Source organism: Mytilus californianus, unplaced genomic scaffold (assembly GCF_021869535.1).
Source record: "Mytilus californianus isolate M0D057914Y unplaced genomic scaffold, xbMytCali1.0.p SCAF_2, whole genome shotgun sequence".
NCBI lineage: Eukaryota > Metazoa > Mollusca > Bivalvia > Mytilida > Mytilidae > Mytilus > Mytilus californianus.
The window spans coordinates 40,664,682-40,690,647 of NW_026262668.1; the positions used below are offsets into that span (position 1 = coordinate 40,664,682).

The 25,966-nt window shown below is 33.3% G+C and overlaps 1 protein-coding gene across 1 annotated transcript in view; it reads right to left on the reverse strand.

Annotated features, from left to right (window-relative positions):
* The window catches only part of LOC127727935 (PAN2-PAN3 deadenylation complex catalytic subunit PAN2-like), a 399,078-nt gene that overhangs the window by 289,139 nt on the left and 83,973 nt on the right, over positions 1–25,966 (reverse strand). Inside the window, exon 7 of the mRNA XM_052235095.1 lies at positions 13,136–13,254. Coding sequence (XP_052091055.1) covers positions 13,136–13,254 — 119 coding nt within the window. The remainder of the gene's footprint in view (positions 1–13,135; positions 13,255–25,966) is intronic.

Consider the following 25,966-nt stretch of genomic DNA (forward strand, 5'->3'; position numbering starts at 1 on the left):
TTGGGCAATTACCCCCAAACTCAATTCCAGCTTTCCCTTTGTGATATGGAACCTTGTAGTACAATTTCAGAAAGATCCATACACTAACACACAAGTTATTGTCATGAAACTAGAAAAATGCTTGTAAAAATTTTTTGCCCCTTTTTTGGCCCCTAATTCCTTATATTTTGAGGCAATTACCCCCAAAATCAATCCCAGCATTCCCTGTGTGATATGGAACCTTATGATACAATGTCGGAGAGATCCATACACTAACACACAAGTTATGTCTGGAAGTTACAAAAATGCTTATTTTTGTCCCCTTTTTGGCCCCTAATTCCTTAACTGTTGGTACCATAACCCCCAAAATCAATCCCAACCTTCCTTTTGTGATATTGAACCTTATGGTAAAATTTCATAGAGATCCATTCACTTAAACTAAGTTAGAGTGCGAAAACCAATGTGTCTTCGGACGACGCCGGAGACAACAACGATGACGACGCTGGAGACAACAACGATGACGACGCCAACGTCATACCAATATACGAACGCAAAAATTTTTTAAGCGGTCGTATAAAAAGTGGGCAAGATTATTGTTTTCAACCCAGGTACAGCCAGAATTTTTTTTTAAGGCAAAAATCAGGGCCAGAATTTTTTTTCTCTAAAATATCTCAGACCCCCCCCCCCAACGAAAAATAAAATGGTCCGTACCATAGACTTATAATCTATCTAGAGATTACTGACTGGGGATCATTATTCAGCAATGTTATTAATGGGCTGGGGCCTGTGGGGTTAAACATGTTTTCGTAGGTAAATATTATGCTGTGGAACTTTCTGATTAATCATTTTACAGTCTTAAAAAAAAAAAGTGCAAGTAAAGGGGGGGGGGGGGGGGGCGTACCCCCTCTAGACCCACTCTGAATCCGCCACTGATCATCACTCAGTCTCAATAATGGACATTCGTTATTTTATTTCTGACTCTGTTTTAGTATTTCACCACTGCTAATTGCATATGCATAATCTTTTTTTCTGTTATACGACATCACAAACATCAAGCCCAAACATTTAATTATTCTTTCAGAATTGTCATTCAACATACCGCTAAAATATATTAAAAAATAAAAATTTTGTTGCAGCATCTTATATCTGCATTTTACACAACTCAATGATTCTTTAAGGTTCAGTTTGTTTTTCTTTTCTTTAATTTGTTTTTGTTTTAATTTGTATTTTTTTCCAATATTTTACCAGTTAAATAATATGTGACAATAATAGTTCCGTTTTTGTTATTTTGTTATTTTGAACACAGCTAGTATTTCAGAAACCTTAACATATGCGACTCTTAATTTAATTAGCTATTGATGTACGATATCAATCAGTCTCGATGAACACTTACTCTGTAGCAACTGTTGGAAGCTAATACATATTCATTAGATCAATTCATTACCTGTTACGCGGGTGGCCATAGAAAAGAACAGATGTATTCCGAAAAGACAGTAGGCATTTCCGGTATTCCGAAAGACTACAGCATCAATTAATATATATGCGTGAACCCTCAGGGGTTCACACACAAAAAGACCTTTACTATAGAATGTTTACCTAAGATTTACTTTGATCACCATAATAACTAATTAGCAATACATGGTTATAGATAATGAAAAATTATTTAAATCATCAGTATGCTTTTATTAACTATATATAAATCATTAATCTTTAAAAAAAAAAACAACAAACATTTATCAAAAAAATAAAGCAAAACAGAGAACTGTGAGAAAACTCACAAAAGATACCCCAAGCAAATTTGCAGCAATATCTCTGAAATAAGTGGTTTTCAAGATAAATGCTGCTGGAATGCATCTTTTATTTTTAATCTTTCAAATATGAAATTGAGTAGAAAAAATTGTTAAATAAAGTCTATGATATATGAATAGGTCAATTTGTTTAGTCCTTAATGTTGGGGTACATTTATACACAAAATATATACATGTAAGTATTCATTCAAATAAATAAAGAAGCATGTTGTCTTGAACAAATCTGACATACTAATGCATGAAATTTGGTATTTTATATTTGTATCATACTTTAGATCCAGAACTTTTATCTTGTTTCAGATTTACTGTTAAAGACATTCAGCAGCTCAGATATTTTGCAAATCTATAGTGAGGGCCAAGATCTGTGACCAGCTTAAACTAGTCAAGAGGGCTTTTGGGCAAATTGGAGAGAATTGAAGACAATAACAATAAATAAAATGCTCCGCTGGGGCGCAGCTTGATACGACCGCAGAGGTCGAACCCTGAACAGTTGGTCAAGTATGGACACAACATTCAAGCTTGATACAGCACTGAATTTGGATTGTAATTAAATATTTGACACAGCATAGGTTTCTGACACAGCATGAATGTGGTCTAAGAACTTAAAAATTTTTAATTTATCTATTCAAACCATATCATTATCATTTGCTTTTATATATAAATCAGAAATAACCAATTAAAAATGGAAAATTTTAAAGAAAAAAAAGGAAAAAAAAAAAAAAAACCCAAATTTTTTGAACCCCCTTATGATTCATCACCCCCAAACTCAATCCCAGCCTTCCCTTTGTGGTATGGTACCTTGCAGTACACTAACATGTGATGGACTGTGAAACTCAGATCAGGAGTTTGGGAAATTTTGGTCAGGAGATTAGGACTCAGATCAGGAGGTTTTTAATCGACATAAATTCTGTCGTAAATGTAACCGTGTGCTGTAGAAATTGTCTGTTAAAGTGTGTTTTCTTCAACTTTCCATCCGAATGTATTATGTTTATAGTACCCTTGTACTTATAAATTTTCTCTATCTTTTTAAACTTTGAACTTGTTCAATCTAACATTCTTCTTTTTTAGTATGTTCTTTAAATTTTTTAGGTCATATCTTTTTTACCATTATTCATTGCAGTCAGAACATTTGCTTATCTATCTGCAAGTAGATCTTTCTTTTATATCTATATGAAAGTAGATTTTTATTTTTTTTTATCTTTATTATGCAAGTAGATTTTTAATGCATGATAAGTAACACTTTCAAACTGTGACAACAAATGGAAGTTTTTAACGACCTTCACTGGCTATAACAGCCCTTGCACGGTCGGTAAAAAACTGTGATCATGGGTCATAGTTAGTATATAAATTTCAATTTAAGCCTTGAAAGGAAGTATAGACCCCTCAAATAATTTTCAAATTATTATTTTTTTATTTGTCCTAAGACATTTAAAATCATTTAATTACCATCCTTTTATGATTATTTGTTCAATTTATATTTAATTTATATTCTTTTAAAAATTTACATTATTTAAAGGAAAATAACTTAAAACTGGATAAATCAAGGGAAGTAACCCAACATTCATTTTAAATACAAAGTTTTATTACACAACGACAATTAGCCTGAGGTAAAAATCGTTGATTACCAGTATGTTTGACACCCAAGGTGACAAGTGAAGCCATATAATTATGCATGTTAATTGATTTACAGGAAAAATATCACTTCAGGTAATGTCAGTTACACCAGATATGTTGGGCTGAAATTTTTCATACATGAAATATTTCATACACGGGATTTTTTTGTCTTCAACGGGAGGTCTGGAGGAGACCCCTGAAAACGGGATTATTGTACTCCCGTTGGGAGGTTCATATGTATGTGTACAATTTCAGAGAGATCCATACACTTGAACACAAGTTATTGTCTGGAAACTAGAAAAATGCTTGTTTTTTGGCCCCTTTATGGCCCCAAATTCCTAAACATTTAGGGCAATTACCCCCAAACTCAAACCCAGCTTTCCCTTTGTGATATGGAACCTTGCAGTACAATTTCATAAAGATCCATACACTTACACACAAGTTATTGTCTTGAAACTAGAAAAATGCTTGTTTTTTTTCCCCTTTTATGGCCCCTAATTCCTCAAATTTCTAGGGAATTACCCCCAAAATCAATCCCAGCCTTCCCTTTGTGGTATGGTACCTTGCAGTACAATTTCAGAGAGATCCATTCACTTGAACACAAGTTATTGTCTGGAAACTAGAAAAATGCTTATTTTTTACCCCTTTTTGGCCCCTTATTCCTTAACGTTGTGTGCAATTACCCCCAAAATCAATTCCAGCTTTCCCTTTGTGATATGGAACCTTGTAGTACAAATTCATAAACATCCATACACTTACACACAAGTTATTGTCATGAAACTAGAAAAATGCTTGTTTTTTGCCCCTTTTTGGCCCCTAATTCCTAAAATTTGGAGGCAATTACCCCCAAAATCAATCCCAGCATTCCCTTTGTGATATGGAACCTTGTGGTACACTGTCAGAGAGATCCATACACTTACACACAAGTTATGGTCATGAAACTAGAAAAATGCTTGTTTTTTGCACCTTTTTGGCCCCTAATTCCTACAATTTGGAGGCAATTACCCCCAAAATCAATCCCAGCATTCCCTTTGTGATATGGAACCTTGTGGTACAATGTCAGAGAGATCCATACACTAACACAAGTTATGTCTGGAAGTTACAAAAATGCTTATTTTTGGCCCCTTTTTGGCCCCTAATTCCTTAACTGTTGGTACCATAACCCCCAAAATCAATCCCCACCTTCCTTTTGTGGTATTGAACCTTATGGTAAAATTTCATAGAGATCCATTCACTTAAACTAAAGTTAGAGTGCGAAAACCAATGTGTCTTCGGACGACGACGACGACGACGCCAACGTCATACCAATACACGACCACAAAATTTTTTTGCGGTCGTATAAAAAAAAAATGCTTCACTGAGCGCAGCCTGATACGACCGCAGTGGTCAAACCCTGAACAGTTGGGGCAAATTTGGACACAATATTCAAGCTTGATACTATCTGAATTTGGATTGTGATCAAATTTTTGCCATAATATAGGTTTCTGACACAAAATAAATGTGGTCAAAGATTTTACCTTTGGGCCAGGTGAGCTAAAAATAGAAAAAGACATCATAGTCAAGTCTAAAATTAGAAAACCTTGATCAGCAAAATTTAATAGTAATATCTAAAAATAAAATTCCTTTGTCAACATTTAATATAACTTCAAATAAAATGCTCCGCAGGGCGCAGCTTGATACGACCGCAGAGGTCGAACCCTGAACAGTTGGGGCAAGTATGGACACAACATTCAAGCTTGATACAGCTTTGCATTTGGATTGTGATTAAATATTTGACACAGCATAGGTTTCTGACACAGAATGAATGTGGTCTAAGAACTTAAAAATTCTAAATTGGACATTCACCTATTATGGTCCAATATCCCAAATCTAAATACATGGTTAGATTCAGCATATCAAAGAACCCCAAGAATTCAATTTTTGATGAAATCAAACAAAGTTTAATTTTGGACCCTTTTGACCTCAATGTGGACAAAGTTGATAACGGGGCCCAAAAATCAAAAATCTAAGTACATGGTTAGATTCAGCATATCAAAGAACCCCATATATTCAATTTTTGTTGAAATCAAACAAAGTTTAATTTTGGACCCCGATTTGGACCAACTTGAAAACTGGGCCCATAATCAAAAATCTAAATACATGTTTAGATTCAGCATATCAAAGAACTCTAAGAATTCAATTTTTGTTAAAATCAAACTAAGTTTAATTTTGGACCCTTTGGACCTTAATGTAGACCAATTTGAAAACGGAACCAAAAATTAAGAATCTAAATTCACGGTTAGATTCAGCATATCAAAGAACCCTAATAATTCAATTTTTGATGAAATCAAATAAAGTTTAATTTTGGACCCTTTTGACCTCAATGTGGACCAATCTAAAAACGGGGCCCAAAATCCAAAAACTAAATAAACGGTTAGATTCAGCATATTAAAGAACCCCAAGAATTCAAGAATAAAACCCCATTGAAATTGGTCAAGAAATAAGCAATTTATACGAAGTATCTTCTTTTGCACAATACTGTGCAATTAAATATTTCTTGCTATTGCGCAATACTGTACAATCGACAATTTCTTGCTATTGCGCAATATTGTGCTATTGGATATTTCTTGCTATTGCGCAATACTGTGCAATTGAAGATTTCTTGCTATTGCACAATACTGTGCAATTGAAGATTTCTTGCTATTGTGCAATACTGTGCAATTGAAAATTTCTTGCTATTGCACAATATTTATTATATAATAATTTACACATCCTGTTTGGTGTGTATCTCCTACCATATCATTATTATTTGCTTTTAAATATAAATCAGAAATAACCAACTTAAAATGGAAAATTTTAAAAGAAAAAAAAAAGGAAAAAAAAAAAAATCCCCCCACCCCAAATTTTTTGAACCCCCTTATGATTCATCACCCCCAAACTCAATCCCAGCCTTCCCTTTGTGGTATGGTACCTTGCAGTACAATTTCAGAGAGATCCATAAACTTGAACACAAGTTATTGTCTGGAAACTAGAAAAATGTGCTTTTTGGCCCCTTTTTGGCCCCAAATTCCTAAACGTTTAGAGCAATTACCCCCAAACTCAAACCCAGCTTTCCCTTTGTGATATGGAACCTTGTAGTACAATTTCAGAAAGATCCATACACTTACACACAAGTTATTGTCCTGAAACTAGAAAAATGCTTGTTTTTTGCCCCTTTCTGGCCCCTAATTCCTAAAATATTGAGGCAATTACCCCCATCATCAATCTTAGCCTTCCCTTTGTGGTATGGTACCTTGCAGTACAATTTCAGAGAGATCCATACACTTGAACACAAGTTATTGTCTGGAAACTAGAAAAATGCTTATTTTTGGCCCCTTTTTGGCCCCCAATTCCTAAACGTTTCGGCAATTACCCCCAAACTCAATTCCAGCTTTCCCTTTGTGATAGGGAACCTTGTAGTACAATTTCAGAAAGATCCATACACTTACACACAAGTTATTGTCATGAAACTAGAAAAATGCTTGTTTTTTGCCCCTTTTTTGGCCCCTAATTCCTAAAATTTTGAGGCAATTACCCCCAAAATCAATCCCAGCATTCCTTTTGTGATATGGAACCTTGTGGTACAATGTCACAGAGATCCATACACTAACACACAAGTTATGTCTGGAAGTTACAAAAATGCTTATTTTTGGCCCCTTTTTGGCCCCTAATTCCTTAACTGTTGGTACCATAACCCCCAAAATCAATCCCAACCTTTCTTTTGTGGTATTGAACCTTGTGGTAAAATTTCATAGAGATCCATTCACTTAAACTAAAGTTAGAGTGCGAAAACCAATGTGTCTTCGGACGACGACGACGACGACGCCAACGTCATACCAATACACGACCACAAAATTTTTTTGCGGTCGTATAAAAATAAAATGCTTCACTGAGCGCAGCCTGATACGACCGCAGTGGTCAAACCCTGAACAGTTGGGGCAAATTTGGACACAATATTCAAGCTTGATACTATCTGAATTTGGATTGTGATCAAATTTTTGCCATAATATAGGTTTCTGACACAAAATAAATGTGGTCAAAGATTTTACCTTTGGGCCAGGTGAGCTAAAAATAGAAAAAGACATCATAGTCAAGTCTAAAATTAGAAAACCTTGATCAGCAAAATTTAATAGTAATATCTAAAAATAAAATTCCTTTGTCAACATTTAATATAACTTCAAATAAAATGCTCCGCAGGGCGCAGCTGGATACGCCCGCAGAGGTCCAACCCTGAACAGTTGGGGCAAAAATGGACACAATATTCAAGCTTGATACAGGCATGACAGGTCTGAATTTGGATTGTAATTAAATATTTGACATATTATAGGTTTCTTAATAAATGTAGTCAAAGAACTTGAAATTGGTTATATGAATTGAATTTAAATTCAATTAAAGATTTCTTGTAGTTGTGCAATACACTGTGCTGTTGCGCAATACTTAGTAAATCTGTTGTCAGACTATAAACAAACAATAACTTCTCAATGTTATATCAGAAATTTATAAAAAAACTAAAGGGAGGTTATCTTAAAAGATATAAATCAGTCATCAAAGTTTAATGAAAACTGCTCTAAGCACTTTAAGGATATTGTCCAATAAACTGCTTCGCTGAGTGCAGCTGGATACGCCCGCAGAGGTCCAACCCTGAACAGTTGGGGCAAAAATGGACACAATATTCAAGCTTGATACAGGTCTGAATTTGGATTGTAATTAAATATTTGACATATTATAGGTTTCTGAATAAATGTAGTCAAAGAACTTGAAATTGGTTATATGAATTGAATTTATATTCAATTAAAGATTTCTTGCTGTTGTGCAAAACACTATGCTGTTGTGCAAAACACTATGCTGTTGTGCAATACTTAGTAAATATGTTGTCAGACTATAAACAAATAAAATTGATAAAATTCTAAAGGGAGTTTACAAAAGTTTCATAAGAATTGCTGAAAGCATTTTTGAGTTATTGTCTGAAAACTGGAAAATCCCCCTTTTTTTAATAAATAAAACCCCATAACTCGGAAATGTAAAATCTAAAATTTATAAAAATTCTAAAGGGAGCTTACATCAATAGATATCAACAATTCATCAAAGTTTCATGAGAACTGCTGAAAGCGTTTTTGAGTTAATGTCCGACATGTTGACGACGGACAGACGGACGGATGGACGGACAGACGGACGGACGGACGGACAGACGGACAATGGTATACCATAATACGTCCTGTAAAAGGGCATATAAAAATAAACCCAACCCATTTAAATACATCATTAAAGTATCAAATAGAAAATGACATCATAGTCATGGCTAAAAATAGAAAACCTTGATCAGCAAAATTTAATTGTAATATCTAAAAATAAATTCCTTCACCAAACCAAACTCATTTAAGTACATCATAAAAGTATTAAATAGAAAATGACATCATAGTCATGGCTAAAAATAGAAAAACCTTGATCAGCAAAATTTAATAGTAATATCTAAAAATAATTCCTTCATCAGCATTTAATATAAGTTGTAAAAATAAATTGACAGCTAATCACCTCAAAAGAATACAACATTTCTTTATAACAAAACCATTGAGAACTTAGAATTGGTTATAGGATTTGAATTTATACTCAATCTTTTGCTTTTGTGCAATACACTATGCTGTTGCCAATTGCCCCCTCCCAAAAATAAAAAAAATTACCCCCCCTTTTTTTTAATTTTGTGCAATACACTATGCTGTTGCATATTGACTCACCTCCAAAATAAAAAAAAATAAAAAAATCCACCCCCCCCCCCCCCTCATTTTTTTTTTACAAAAAAAATAAAATATGAAGAAATTTTCTTTTTAATTTCTGAAATCTGAAATCTGAAATGAGAAAAAATTGTCCCCCTCCTACAATTTCTTTATACCCCCCCACCCTTTTTTTCACCTCTCCCACCCTTTTTCCAAACAACCCCCCTAAACAAAGAAAAAATTTAACCCATTTTTTAAAAGAAATTTTTTTTACCCCCCCCCCCCCCCCTTTTTTGCAATAAAAAAAAATATATGAAGAATTTTCTTTTTAATTTCTAAAATCTGAAATTAGAAAAAATTGCCCCCCTCCCACAATTTCTTTTTTACCCCTCCTCCCTTTTTTTCACCTCCCCCACCCTTTTTCCAAACAGAAAATTCTTTCCCTCAAGATATGGTCATAATCTCTATTCAAATTTCCATTGGAGTTTGCAACCATAATTACCCATTTAAATACATCATAAAAGTATTAAAATAGAAAATGACATACATACCCATGGCTAAAATCAATATTCCTTAATCATCATAAATTTAATAGTAACTTCTTAAAGTAAATTGACAGCTATCACCTCAAGACAATACAAAATTCCTTTATACATAATTCAAAACATTGTTTGTGTTTGGATTACCTCCCTTACACTGCTTTTAAATTGTCTTAATTGTACATTAACCAGGAAACCCTTGTTTTTCCCCCTTTTTTGCCCCTAATTCCTAAATGGTTTGAGCCATAACACCCCAAAGCCTGATCCTAACCATCCCTTTGTGGTATAGAAACTTGTGTATAATTTCAGAGAGATCCATACACTTAAACACAAGTTATTGTCTGGAAACTAAATAGATGCTTATTCGGACGACACTGACGATGACGACATGATACCAATATACGACCGCAAAATATTTTGCGGTCGTATAAAAAACAGTTGACTGTACTATAAAAAAAATAGTTTTCAAGTAATTTGATTTTAAAAATGCCATCAAATGTGCAGTGTAAAAAAAAAGTCAAAAGAATGAATACTGTCTTTCAGAGATTTTGTAAAGGATAAGAGTCTGTGTTATACTGTTGTTTTTTTTCAGGACTTTTTGGTATGTCTTGAAATATCCCAGGACTTCCCATGAAAATGTCTTGAAATATTCTAGGAGTTCTCAGGACAATTTTCGGATATTCCAGGTTAACAAGTCCAGAAAAGTTTTAAAATCCTGGGACTTCTCAGGACAATCCTGGGATATTTCAGGTTAACTAGTCATGAAAAGTCCTAAAACCCTGGGACTTCTCAGGACAAATCCCATTTGGTCAGATGCTTTTAAGATCAGTATTTCCTGGGATATCCCAGGAAATCCTGTTCCAATACTCTCCCATGAAATCCTGAAAAGTCTTGATATTTAATTTCAAGAAGTCCTGGGATATCCCAAGAAAATATCTCAGGAAGTCCCAGGAAGGTCTTTGGATAACCTAGGATATCCCAATAGATTCTTGCAAGGGTCTTCCAGTCTGTGTTTTTGTTAGAAATTCGCTGCTTTGTATCGATCAGATGAGTTAAGCCCTTTTCAACTGATTTTTATGGTTTGTTCTTATGTTGTACTGTTACCCGCTGTGCCATTTAAGGGGAGGGTTGGTGTTTAACCCCACCACATTCTATATGTGCCTGTCCCAAGTCAGGAGCATGTAGTTCAGTGGTTGTCGTTGTTCATGTCTATCTTATTTGTTTTTCGCAAATTGTTTTGTAATAAATTAGGCCGTTAGTTTTCTCAATTGAATTGTTTCATATTTTTCATGTCAGGGCCTTTAATAGCCGACCATACAGTATGGGTTTTTCTCATTGTTGAAGGCTGTATGGTTGCCTATAATTGCTTACATCCACCTTTTATAACTGTAGTGGATAGTTGTCTCATTGGCAATCATCCCACATCTTTTTATCTTTATATTGTTCACTTCCAAGGAAGTTCACTTTCTTAAGAATTTTTCACTGTGATATTGCACAGGATAAAATTTTTTCTTTATTTGAGACAAACATAAATTCTGCAATAGTTTTTTAAAAATGTCAATTTAACAAAGATTAATAATGGAAAACAATGGTCAGTGCTTATTCCTTATTTCAAGCGGCAATGGACATTTGAGCGAAATGGCAGGACATTTGAGCGATTAAAAAAAGAACGTTTGAGCGCCAAGAAAAGGACATTTGAGCACCGAAATTTTAGGACATTTGAGGGAAAATAAGAAATAAGCATAGGACATTTGAGCGAAAAAAAAATTAAGAATGATGAAGGAGAACCTCTTCGTTCGCCAGATATAATCTGTTACTCCTGCTCACCATGGGAAGGTGGAAGTAGTATTCCGAGCATGATATAGCTGATAAAATGAGGAGTTTATAATGCACAAAGTTTAAAACATCTTTTAATTGTAAAAAAACAAAGCACTGTCATAAAACTTAAAACTTGGCAATGGCATTATTTACAAGTCAGTTTGGGCTTGAAATTTAAATCCTATGTTTCTGACAAAAAAAAAATCCCTCGTTATTTCCTGCTGGCAGTACCGCAAATGCAAGTCCAGGAGATTCTGAGGTGCATCAATATTCAAACTCTGAATTTTGATGTAAGTCACAGATTGTAATTTGAATTATTATAGTAGAATTGATTGGAAAGTAGAGATTAACTCGAATTACTCGGGTGTAAAATCAAATCAAATATAATTATTTTAAAAACTTACTCTTTTTTAATTCATATAAAAGTATCACAGAAAATTTCGCTCATGCATCCTATTTGAAAATCCAGGTAAGGGTTAATATTCAGGCGCTAAAATGTCCTATGATGTCGGTGCTCAAATGACCCTATGTGTATTTTTTATATTCGCTCAAATGTCCTATGCCCATTTCAGGAGACAAATGATTTGAAGCCTCGGAGTCAAAGACTGTGATGTCTCTTAAGAGTGATTGGTTAATTAACAAAACCGGCTCCACAAAAGAGTTTCATTATTTACAGATCTTAAGTCGATTTTTATACAGGTTTTATCGATTGATTGATTGTTGTTTGATTAACTTCATAGGAAAAGTATTTCATGCATAGTCACACGACGAGAACAAATTTACAGATAGGTCATCTAGGATGAAGGACAGGAGTGTCTACTGTTACTGGAAAAGGAGGACATACTGTAGAAAGGGGCAGGAATTTGACCTTGCAATAGGTCACCTATGACCCTTGAAAAAATTGTTGCAACTTTTAAGTGTTCTTTAACTTAACACTCTCCCTACACCATGCATTAAATTCAACATCCCAATTCCGACCAGCATCTATCACTCACAGCCAAACGGACACAGATCTTAAGTATGGGTTTTACTGTCAAATACATGGAAGAAATCCAGGGATTGTCATATTTCATTACTTATTTATTTCCTATATTCATATGAAGTACACTTAATAGTTCTTCTAATCATAATACATATGCGTATTCCTCATTATTAATACAAAAATATAGAGGGTAGAGTAGTCAAATGCTTGTAGGTTGCATTTCTGTAAATATAGACAATGCAACTTCCCTTTGTCATGTTTGTGGCTAAAACTGTGCCATTTTAACTATGAAGTTTTGTAACAAATTATATCCTAGAATGGAAAGTTGATATGCACTACTATTTAATTCAAAGGTCAAAGCATAGGGCTGTGCGGCATACTTTCAACATTTATATGCCCCAAACTTGTTAGAGTTAAACTTGTACTAAAATTCTGTACTACCCCTACCTTCACTTTGTGCCTACTTCAGAATTCAATTTTCACCGCAACAATATGTTTTTATACTGGTAACATTCCCAAGTTATGTCTCTATGAGATGAAACATAGAGATCATATCTGGGAACCAGTACGTAAACAAAACGAAATATCTATGAATTTTATATATCTCCCCAAAAGAGGGTTTGTCTGTCAGATTTAAGTTTGCTAACAACTGCAAAGTGTACTTACCTTGCTGAGAAACCACAAGTAACTAATAAATTTCCTTGTAGATCAAAGTCTGACAGAGTTCCATTATGAGCATCAAGGACATGTTCTGCTCTTAAGGTGGCAGGATCATACAAACGTACCTAAAATCACAAGCAACATTTCTCAACAAGATCAATGGAACAGTAAAGTTATTGTCATTCTTCACCATGACAGTTGCTATACATCTTCAACCATTAGATGATGTCATCATACTTTGTAACAAGATCAAGATTGCATCAAATATGCATTATGACTTAAGCAGTACTCTTTGATAAAATTACAAATACATGAAAAACAATAAATCATTTGAAAGGGCTTTCAAAGTATTATCTAGTTTAAAACACAACATATAAATAATATTATATCTTCACAATATTTTGAAATATCAATCATATCATGTCTGAAACTAAAACAGGTTAATGTGTGAGTAAATTTTAATACATGTATGTTCACAGTTACAAATAAAGTCAATGTCTAATACATAGCTGAAAAAAAAGAATCTACATAATCTATAGACATGTCACAGAAAATGTGTACTGGATTAAGGCATGTATAATACACAGTTGTTTTACTGAAAAATTCAAATTGACAGGAAGGGGCATGAACTATACAGTACTACAATCAAGAATAAAATGCTCTGCTTGGCACAGCTTGATACGACTGCAGAGGTCCAACCCTGAACAGTTGGGGCAAGTATGGACACTACATTCAAGCTTGAAATATTGGACAGAGCATATGTTTCTGACACAGAATGAAAGTGGTCAAAGAGTTAAAAAAAAATTAAATTGTACTTTTACCTATTGCGGTCCAATATCCAAAATCTAAATACACAGTTAGATTCAGCATATCCAAGTTCACTAAGAATTTAATTTATTTATTTATTAATGGACAATATAAGCTAGGTTTTTAGGGGTTCGCTTCATTAAAAAAAAAAATATATATATATATATATATATAGCATTCTGAACATTAATTTATACAGAATAACAAACAAACCTACAACTAAGTTCTTGAAAAAATTTACAAAAAATATGAAAAAAATAATTTCCAAATTATTATTCATTATAAACCCCTACAGAAAAAAAAGTTGAGGGCCAGTTGAGGGCCATGTGGCGGACAGTTGAGGGCTAGCTGTTTTAAGCAAAATAGTTGAGGGCTAGGTGTTGAGCAATTTAGCTCAACTCAAACCTGGCCAAGCACTGTATGTTGGATAGATGTCGCTCAACTGGCCCTCAACTGAAGCTGACCATTAAGTTGAGGAAAAGTTGAGCAATTGATCTTTGGTTTTCATGTAGTTGAGCAAAGTTGAGCATTCAGACTTTGATTTTTTTGTAGTTCAGCAATAGTTGAGCATTCAGACTTTGATTTTTTTGTAGTTGAGGAAAAGTTGAGCATTCAGACTTTGATTTTTTTATAGTTGAGGAAAAGTTGAGCAATTGATATTTGGTTTTCATGTAGTTGAGCAAAAGTTGAGCAATTAGAAATATGAGCCAGTGATATAAATTTTATGTGCCATCTGTTTTCCATTTATCTCTGTGTAGTGCAAGAAGACAGGAAGTATCATTATAAATGTACACAGAGTTTGAGGCCAAATTAGGGAAGCACATGTTTTTATACATTTTTCTGTAATAACTATAACTCATAACATAAAGATAAAGATAAAAAACAAACAATATTTTTTTATTATAATATATATCAAATAAACAAGATTTAGGTAATTAACAGTTATTATTAGGGGCATATTTCAAAGGGATAACACTGTCACAATACCCTAAACAACCTCAAACAAATTTAAAATTTGAACTGGGCATGAGCATGCACATGGCAAGCAAAGATGTCTTCGTCTAGCTATCATGAACAGAATATGGATTTTACAATGGATGTAGATCAAAAAGTTACAAATAACTGTATTGATATTGATTAGTGCAGATGTAGTCTTCTGATGACATGACTCTTGGATTTAGGAAGATTGATGTTTACACATATTTATGGATAAAATCTTTTGGTAAGTACATTGGATTAGAATTTCCACCATTTTGAATAAGTGCATATATGCTCTTTTAGTTCAAAATAGTGATATTTAAAGTGTCTTCTTAACTTTTTAGAGTGAAGAAAAAAATTAGACAATATATTTATGCATTAATAAGTCAAATTCGTTTTGTTAAAATATACTTTTTCACTTTTTTGGTCTTTTAGAAAATGTTGTTTGTGCTGTATTTAGACCCCTCTAACAAGAAAATTGTTTTGCATGCACACATATAATCAAAGCACCAAAGGCGCTATAGGCAGTTAATTAAAAAAATCAAAGGTAAACTTGGCAGAAGTTAAAATGAATATAGAAGAAGAATGGATGAAAATATTTTTCTCTAATTCTTCGTTAATTTATCCCTTTCTGCACCCATTGTATACAAAAAATTTAATCAACGTGTGGTTCGTTTGATCTCAGTTCTTCATTGGTTAAAATCCGATTATGACGTTGAATTTACTTGCTTTCCTCTGAATTTCCTATTGTGACGGCATGAAAAAAGGCGACCATGCCTGATGACGTCACAAAGAAAGAACACATCTTTTTACAGATCATTCGAAAAGACAGAATAAGTTTGCCTGCATATTGTTTGAAAATCATTAGAGAAACAGATTCCACCACCAAATCTCAAGTAATACGATATTTATCCACTCTCGACAGTTAAATTTTAAATATTTAAAACGCTCGGCAAGCCTCACGTTTTAAATTTGAAAATTTAACTGTCTTGAGTGGATAAATATCGTATCACACTCGATGCAGTGGTAGAATCTATATATCTCAGCTATTTCTCAAGTATCAAAAAATGTTTGTACCGTAATGTTTCTGCTATCCAATCCAACCACTTTCAAAAGTTATTTCCAATTTATTTTTTAAAGATTTAATGTCTGAGATTATGCACATACACTGTCCCATGTTAGGGGAGAGTTTTGTGCCAGCTAACATGTTTAACCCGCCACATTCTGTATGTACCTGTCCATAGTGAGGACCCAGTAATTTGGTGATTGTTGATTGTTGCTGTATATCATATTTATTTTTTATAATTGTTTTGTACATAAATCAGGCTGCTTTAGTTTTATTGTTTTACATTTGTCATTTCGTGGTCGTTTATATCTTACTATGCAGTATAGGTTTTGCTAATTGTTGCAGGCTGCATGGAGGAATATTCTTTTCAGAATAATAATTTCAATTATGGTGTCCAACAGTGGTGTATGGTTTAATTCCACTATGTACTAGAGTTTGAATATGCCATATTAGCGCTTTTAGTTGGATCAGCTGGTGCCACTATGCACAATTATCAAATCATACCTGAAACTATCTGAAATGGTGTAATTTTCTTGTATACTAGTATTACAAGAAATGCTGATGTTGTTATAATGGCCTAGCAATGAGGCAACATATATTTTTGAAGGCTGTACGGTTGCCTGTAATTGCTTACATCCACTTCATTTGAATTTTGGTGGATAGTTGTCTCATTGGCAATCATACCACATCTCCTTATTTTTATAATAATTACACATGTCTAATCTATAATAAGCTATATACACAACGTAATATTTTGCCTTTTTGTTATTTTGATAATGCAAATGTTACACTTAAAATAGTAATACTTTAACATGTAAGTGATATTCAAAGTCAATGAACCATGACTGAAGGTACAAGGCTAAACAATCTCTATGGAAATGAAAGGTGCCAATGCTTGTTCAACTGCAAACCAAATACCATTGACTTTTCATAAGTCGTTCCCTTTAAACAAACCTTAACACAAATTCAATTTCTAAGTCAATGAACCATAATGAGGGGGTGGGGTTATATAATATCCATGGAAATGAAACTTTTGAATACCAATATGTTCGCATACCAAATAGCTTTGACTTAAGATTACTGGTAATTTTAAACTGACATAATCATAATAATCACAAACTCATTTATGTAAACTAAGTAAAAGTTTCAAAGTCAATAGATCATGCATATGACTGAGGGGTGAGGACCAAATATCCTCTATGGAAATGAGACGTACTAATGCTTCTACACCTACATGCCAATTATCATTGACCTACCACTATTGGTTTCCCTAATACTAACCTAATCGAAAACTAATAAATGAAATTTCAAAGTAACATAAGTTTCCAAGTAAAAAGAGCATGATTGAGGGGGCGGGGCCAAATAATCTCAATGGAAATTAGAAATGAAAAAGTTTATACAACTGCACACCAAATATCATTGACCTACCACTAGTGGTTCCCCCTAAACTGACCTAATCACAAACATATACATGTAAACTATGCAAAGTTTCAAAGTCAATAGACCATGACTAAGGGGGTGGGGCCAAATATTCTCTATGGTAATGAGATGTGCCTATGCTAACACAACTACTTACAAAATGTCATTGACCTACCAGAAACCAGACCTTATCACAAAATCACAAACTAATACATTGTTGATTCCGCCAAAACAGCATGCCTATATATATATATATATGTCTCACTTTTTGACTCTGTCAAGGCAAGACAAAAATTGCAACAATTTAATACAAATATTTTGTCCATCTTTTTTTAATATTCTTCATTTCTTAGATATATCAATGCTGCGTTCACACATAATTCGAATTCGATTCACATTATTAACTGATTTGAATTAGTTTAATACGCATTCGAAACGTTTAATGTCCAAAAGTAAATTCTACTTGGAATTGCAATACACGTCAAAATCGCTTTACTGTGAATGCAGGGGTTAAAATTAACATTTGGTACTGGACAGTCCAGGACCTTTGACACTCCAAACTGAAAGGTCCACAACCTAAATTCCAGGTCCTGCTTTTACTTGAAATAGTTCATAACTCAGTAAGATACTTTAATGTGCTTTTGGTGTTAAGTTAGCTTGTTTCATTGTCAGTGTCACTGTCGTTTAACATGTTTAATAATAAATGTAATTGTCTTGTATATTAATTTATGAATTCAAATAATCTTTTTTTTTGTATTAGGAAGGCTGAGGGAGGCTGAGGGTATCACTGTGGGTGGGTGTGTTGTCTCAACAATTGATTATTTATTACTAATTATACCATTATATTAAACAGTGAGTTCAAATTCAAAACTGTTTAAGTGTATCATATCTAGTTGCACTATATATTATATTAGCTAGTTCCTCTGTGAAAATAAAGTAAGAAACTTCCAGATTTTTATAGGCCCTTCAAAATTGAGAAGAAATTACCTCATGGAATTGTAGTAATATGTTTAAACAATAAAAACATCTACATGTAATATCAATATTTATTAATGATAAGGAAAATACTGTCACATTTTATTGGTTTTTGACATGAAAATTTGTGAACTAAAAGTAATTTTGAGTTTCTGTATAAAATATTTCCTGCTTTTTCTTTCTTTTCAATATATCTTTGGTTTTCAATTCTAGAGTTTATATTTCATCATGATAGATGTATTTTGTCTCATGCCTGGAATTATTATATTTTTATTGTATTTGATCGGCAAACCCGGAATTACCCTTATCCGCCCCCGGAATTAGATCCGGTATTATAATTGTCTTCATTTCCGGTTTATGGCATCCATTGTTTTTCAATGTTGTTTTTGTCAGTCAGATACGATTTACTCGGATTTACACATAACATGTTGGCGATTTTCGGTATAAAGCTAGCGGTTGAACAAAATGATTATTATCAGAAATCACCAAATTTAAAACGTCCTTGATTTACGTTTTGTCGACTTAGTTAAAATTACCGCCAACTGAGACTTCAACTCCGTGTCATATTAGTCACAGCCGTTATACAATATTCCTGCGCTTTGTGCCATTTGGCAACTGTAAACGACTTGTAATTAGAGATTTTCGGCGATGAAATAATTCATGCAATTGTTCTTTGACATCTTGGCCAAAAGCACAGGGGATAATAAACTACATAAGGATTTCTATTGAGCACTACTTCCTATGTGCAACTTCAAAACTTTTGGGTGGTTCGACGATCATTTAAGGTTTTTCTGGTCATATTTTTTGTATTCCAGAATTAAAAGTATGAAAAAAGTGTTCAATTAGTTATAAATAACATAATAGCCAGCCAGATAATAACAATGGCACATATTTCAGCATTTATTGGGTAGAACACAAATCTAGGGTGCTCGCATAAAGCAGCTTAACTGCTTAAAAATTGCGGTTTTTATCCAACACAATCATAAGTTTGAACGTTGTTTTCAATTTAGACTTGTTTATATTTTTTTGTTTGGGCTTGTATTATATTTGCCTTCGGGTTTGTATGATCCATTCATCCTATTTTGACTCCTCAAAATTCAAGAGTCTATCCTAAATTGAGGTAAATTGTATGGCTTTCCAAATACCGTTTCGATTCCTAACATCACTGTAGAGACATTGTCGAAATCCGGATATGGTGTACAAAAACCTTTGCACATTTTGTTTGCGGTATATCATCTTTTTTCCGCAGGTTTATTGTTTTCTGTTTAGTATTGAATTTATAATTAAGATCCATTTATTACATCGGTGATCCGTTTATTTGGCAATCGCCAATGGCAGTCAGCAGGGTTTAAGAACATTTGTTGTTCGACCTGTTAGTCAAATGCGTTTTGTTAAAATATACTTTTTCACTTTTTTGGTCTTTTAGAAAATGTTGTTTGTGCTGTATTTAGACCCCTCTAACAAGAAATTTGTTTTGCATGCACACGTATAAAAATTGCAGTTTTTATCCAACACAATCATAGGTTTGAACGTTGTTTTCAATTTAGACTTGTTTATGCATTAATTTATATATTATCAAAATGTGTAAGACAGGAGACATATTTTTTTTATTATTAAGACAATTTGTTTTAGAAAGTATTACTAACAAAATAAGAATCTTCTAATATAATGAATTTGGTATAAAACTAGAGCTCTGGGGTATGACTGCCAATAAGACATCTATCCACAAATGACAGATAAATATATATATATCTTTTTTTCTGGTTGAACAACACTTTCTGTTTTGAATATATTTGCAATGTGCACTTTGAATACCCCCCTTTGTACTGATTGTTGCCATTTTGGTTTATCAAGGGGGGTGGGGGTAGAAATTTTTTAGGAAAGAAAATTGTTTTAGGGTTAAATGAGCATGTACACTTAATACAGTTAATAGGGTACCGGTAATAGAAATTTTATTAAGGCCTTTAACTATAATTTAAAACAATTTTGCTTAGACATGGCTGGAGCAATTTTACTAGCCTCTAGTTTAAACTATAGATAATAGAGTGATCAATGATGAAGACAGCATTTAGAAATGTTTTTTACAATACTTTGCTTTATTGAGGCACTCTGACAGTCAACAGATTAAAATAGTGGGGAAGAACAGTTTCATAACATTTTTTTTCTCAAATAGTGAAGCAAAGTTTCAGACACATTCTTATCTTGTATTTATCCACATTTGTTTAGTTTAATTGATTTGTATAATTGGTTTATAAAGGTAGGCAATACAGAACAGACTTTTGATGCCAATGTTTGTTAAATAACATTTAAAAAATATGATATATGATTATGTCATCTTATTAATTTTACAAACAGTGTTTTGTCACATTTATAGTTATCATAATTATATATATGTTGTGTACAAGTTATCATTTTGTACAAATTATAATTTGTACAAAAAAATTGTACAAATTATAATTTGTATTTTGACTTTGTACAAATTGTAATTTGTACAAAAAGTGCCTGTACAAATTACAATTTGTACAAAATTCGACTAAAATTCACTTATAACTTGTACAACAATTTATAGTATGGATTTTGTTATAAAAAAAGCATTGATACACACAACATATTTACAGAACATAATAAACCTTATTTACAAAATACAAAAATACTCAGAGACAACAAATGTAATTGATACATGCATGTCAGTTAATTCTGATAGCACAATAGAAATTGGGCACTGTGACAATTCTGATAGAATAATAAAAAATGGCCTCAGTGACAATTCTGATAGTATAATAGAAATTAGCCCCAGTAAGAATTCTGATAGTATAATAGAAATTGGCCCCAGTGACAATTCTGGTAGAATAATAAAAATTGGCCTCAGTCGCAATTCTGATAGTATCAGGGAAATTGGCATCAGTGACAATTCTGATAGTATAATAGAAATTGGCCTCAGTGACAATTCTGATAGAATAATAAAAATTGGCCTCAGTGACAATTCTGATAGTATCATAAAGATTGGCCCCAGTGACAATTCTGATAGTATACCTAGAAACTGGCCCCAGTGACAATTCTGATAGTATCATAGAAATTGGCCCCCATGACAATTAGGATGACACTGACATTGAAACACCAATCATACGTGCCAGGAACCGTGCGCTGTCTGGTCAACAGATCCAAACCGAATATCTAACCATGAAAACGAAACAGAAATTATCAGAACTTGCTGTGGGGTATAAAATCATTAAACCAATTCTTCAGTATGATCGTATCCCAACTGATCCTCGAAATATCTGATGTGTAACCATTGAATCTGGAGAATTTGGGTACCGCACTGGAACTGCTGTAGGTATTTGAACAGGATATTTGTCGAGAAATCAAATTGAAGCTGTTAAAGACACATCTTTATTCGCAGCAACGGTTTCTGAGCTTCGACCTTCGCTACGTGAAGCAGATAAAAAACTTTCAAAAACTGGTGGTTAGGGTTTTCTTTCATGTAAATGCAAAGGGGGAGCAAATGTAAATGTAAAAAGCAAATGATGTTGTGCAATTCCTGATGCCATAATTAACTCACATGCTCAAACAAATGATACAGAACTATTTTTTGTATTTTGTAAATAAGGTTTATTGTGTGGTCATGGAATACAACTTCTTTGGTGTGTATCAATGCTTTTTTTTATAACAAGATCCATAAAGTAAATTATTGTACAAGTTATAAGTGAATTTAAGTCAAATTTTGTACAAATTGTAATTTGTACAAGCACTTTTTGTACAAATTACAATTTGTACATAGTCAAAATACAAATTATAACTTGTACAATTTTTTTGTACAAATTATAATTTGTACAAAATGATAACTTGTACACAACATATATATAGGTTTAATTTCTTTTTACTTTCAGACTTTGGTCTTATCCATTTCAAGATGTTGTCCACAGATGTCACATGTGCAATTAATGAAAAAATGTACAGTGGAAGGAAGATATTACAAAAGAAAGAAAAGGACAATTAAGGATTTTTCAACATTAAACATTGTTTCAATATATATCTTACTTCTTCTTGCATAAAAAGTAATATGGCTGCAGGATTAACTTGATCTAGTAACATTTAAAAAGCAAGGATAAAGCTGTCATGTAGTCTGTTGTGAGTTTAGATCTTTCAGCAGTATTTTGGCTATATAAAATACACAATTCAAATTTATTTTTTCTACAATTTCATCAGTTTGCAATGACCAGCTTATGCTCAACTTTTAAAGACCTGGCCCTCAACTATTGGCCACCTAGCCCTCAACTTTTAATGACCTGGCCCTCAACTATTGGCCACCTAGCCCTCAACTTTTAATGACTTGGTCCTCAATTGTTGGCCAGGTAGCCCTCAACTCTAATTGCTCAACTGTTGGGCAACTATATAGCTAGCCCTCAACTATGATATTTTGCTCAAGCTTGCTCAACTAATTTGCATAAAGTTGAGCAATTGATAGTTGAGGGCTACCTAATTTGCATGGCAAAAATCCAGGTAGCTCTCAACTGGCCCTCAATTATTTGCTTAACTGACGGCCAGCTAGCCCTCAACTGGCCCTCAACTGTTTGCTCAACTGGCGGCCAGTTGAGCAATGCAGTTGGCCATCCTATCATTTTTTCTGAATGGGAATACATTGTCTTTCAAAAATCAATAGAACTTACCTTTTATTATTTTTCAAAATATATAATAATGAACAGTATATTCAAACCATATTTATACATAATTTCTAAAATTAGAATTTTATGCTATATCTATTTTTATCTATGAATATATTAACAATTTCTATTAATTGTGCAATACAGCTCTGAATTTGGATTGTGATTAAATATTTGACATAGCATAGGTTTCTGACACAGAATGAATGTGGTCAAAGAACTGAAAAATTTGAAACTGGACATTTACCTATTATGGTCCAATATCCAAAATCTAAATAAATGGTTAGATTCAGCATATCAAAGAACCCTAAGAATTCAATTTTTAATGAGATCAAACAAAAAAAGATTAATTTTGGACCCTTTAGACCTCAATGTAGTCCAATGTGATAACGGGGCCCAAAATCCAAAATCTAAATACACAGTTAGATTCAGCATTTCAAAGAACCCCATATATTTAATTTTTGATGAAATCAAACAAGTTTTATTTTGGACCCCGATTTGGACCAACATGAAAACTGGGACCAAAATCAAAAATCTAAATACATGTTTAGATTCAGCATATCAAAGAACCCATGACTTCAATTTTTGTTAACGTCAAATTAAGTTTAATTTTGGACCCTTTGGACCTTAATGTAGACCAGTTTGAAAACCGAGCCCAAAATCAAAAATCTAAATAACACTGTTAGATTCAGCATATTAAAAAACCCAAAGAATTCAAGACTTTGAATTAAAACCCCATTGAAATTGGTCAAGAAATAAGCAATTTATACAAAGTGTAAGAGAAGTATTGTTTTTTGGCCCCTTTCTTCCGAAACGTTTCGGCCATAACCCCAAATCAATCCAAACCTACCTTTTATGGTATGGAACCTTGTGGTACAACTTCATAGAGATCCATAGACTATTACTCAAGTTATTGTCCGGAAACATGAACATCCTAGTTTTTTGGCCCCCCAATTCCTAAACGGTTTGGGCCATAAACCCCAAAATCAATTCCAACCTCCCTTTTGAGGTATGGAACCTTGTGGTACAATTTCATAGAGATCCATACACTTATACACAAGTTATTGCCCTGCAACAAGAAAAATGCTTGTTTTTGGCCCCTGATTCCTAAACAGTTAGGACAATAACCCCAAACTTCGTTTTGTGGCATGGAACCTTGTGGTACAATTTCATAGAGATCCATACACATATTCTCAAGTTATATTCTGGAAACTAAATGTCTTCACCAGACGCCGACAAAGTCATAACATTATACGACCGCAAAAAATTTTATTTTTGCGGTTGTATAATTTTGTGATTTTGTAGTCCAGATTGATTATAATTAAACATATTGCTTTTAATGAAAGGCTAACAATATCAAAGATTTAATCGTTTTTCAATGACACAGAAAACAAAATTTTCAAAAGTGATATGATTGCCATATGGGTCAGTCCATTTACACAGTGCTTTAGTGGTATAGCAGGGAAAACATATTATATCTTTATGTAAGGAGCAATTGAATGCTACAAAATGGGAAAACATGTTGCTAATATAACAAGCATTATCTGAGAGTATTGCATGGCAATACATAGTCCCCTACCGGGTAAAAATTCATTATACTGGAAAAAATGCTAACTTGTCCTATAACTTGTCATGGTGTAAACAAAAAGAAAATATCAAGTCAATATCTTCAAGCATGACAAATAAAATGCTCCTCTGGGTGCAGCTTGATACGACCGCAGAGGTCGAACCCTGAACAGTTGGGGCAAGTATGGACACAACATTCAAGCTTGATACAGCACTGAATTTGGATTGTGATTAAATATTTGACACAGCATAGGTTTCTGACACAGAATGAATGTGGTCTAAGAACTTAAATTTTTTTAATTTACCTATTCAAACCATATCATTATTATTTGCTTTTATATATAAATCAGAAATAACCAATTTTAAATGGAAAATTTTAAAGAAAAATAAAGGGAAAAAAATCCCCACCCAAATTTTTTGAACCCCCTTATGATTCATCACCCCCAAACTCAATCCCAGCCTTCCCTTTGTGGTATGTTACCTTGCAGTACAATTTCAGAGAGATTCATACACTTGAACACAAGTAATTGTCTGGAAACTAGAAAAATGCTTGTTTTTTGGCCCCTTTTTGGCCTCAAATTCCTAAACATTTAGGGCAATTACCCCCAAACTCAAACCCAGCTTTCCCTTTGTGATATGGAACCTTGTGGTACAATTTCATAAAGATCCATACACTTACACACAAGTTATTGTCCGAAAACTAGAAAAATGCTTGTTTTTTGCCCCTTTTTGGCCCCTAATTCCTATAATTTTGAGGCAATTACCACCAACTTCAATCACAGCCTTCCCTTTGTGGTATGGTACCTTGCAGTACAATTTCAGAGAGATCCATACACTTGAACACAAGTTATTGTCTGGAAACTAGAATAAACTGCTTCGCTGAGCACAGCTGGATACGCCCGCAGAGGTCCAACCCTGAACAGTTGGGGCAAAAATGGACACAATATTCAAGCTTGATACAGGTCTGAATTTGGATTGTAATTAAATATTTGACATATTATAGGTTTCTGAATAAATGTAGTCAAAGAACTTGAAATTGGTTATATGAATTGAATTTTATATTCAATTAAAGATTTCTTGCTGTTGTGCAATACACTATGCTGTTGCGCAATACTTAGTAAATCTGTTGTCAGACTATAAACAAATAAAATTTATAAAATTCTAAAGGGAGCTTGCATCAATAGATATAATCAATTCACCAAAGTTTCATAAGAATTGCTGAAAGCATTTTTGAGTTATTGTTCGAAAACTGGAAAATCCCCCTTTTTTTTATGAATAAAACCCCGTAACTTGGAAACGTAAAATCTAAAATTTATAAAAATCAAAAGGGAGCTCATGTCAATAGATATAAACAATTAACCAAAA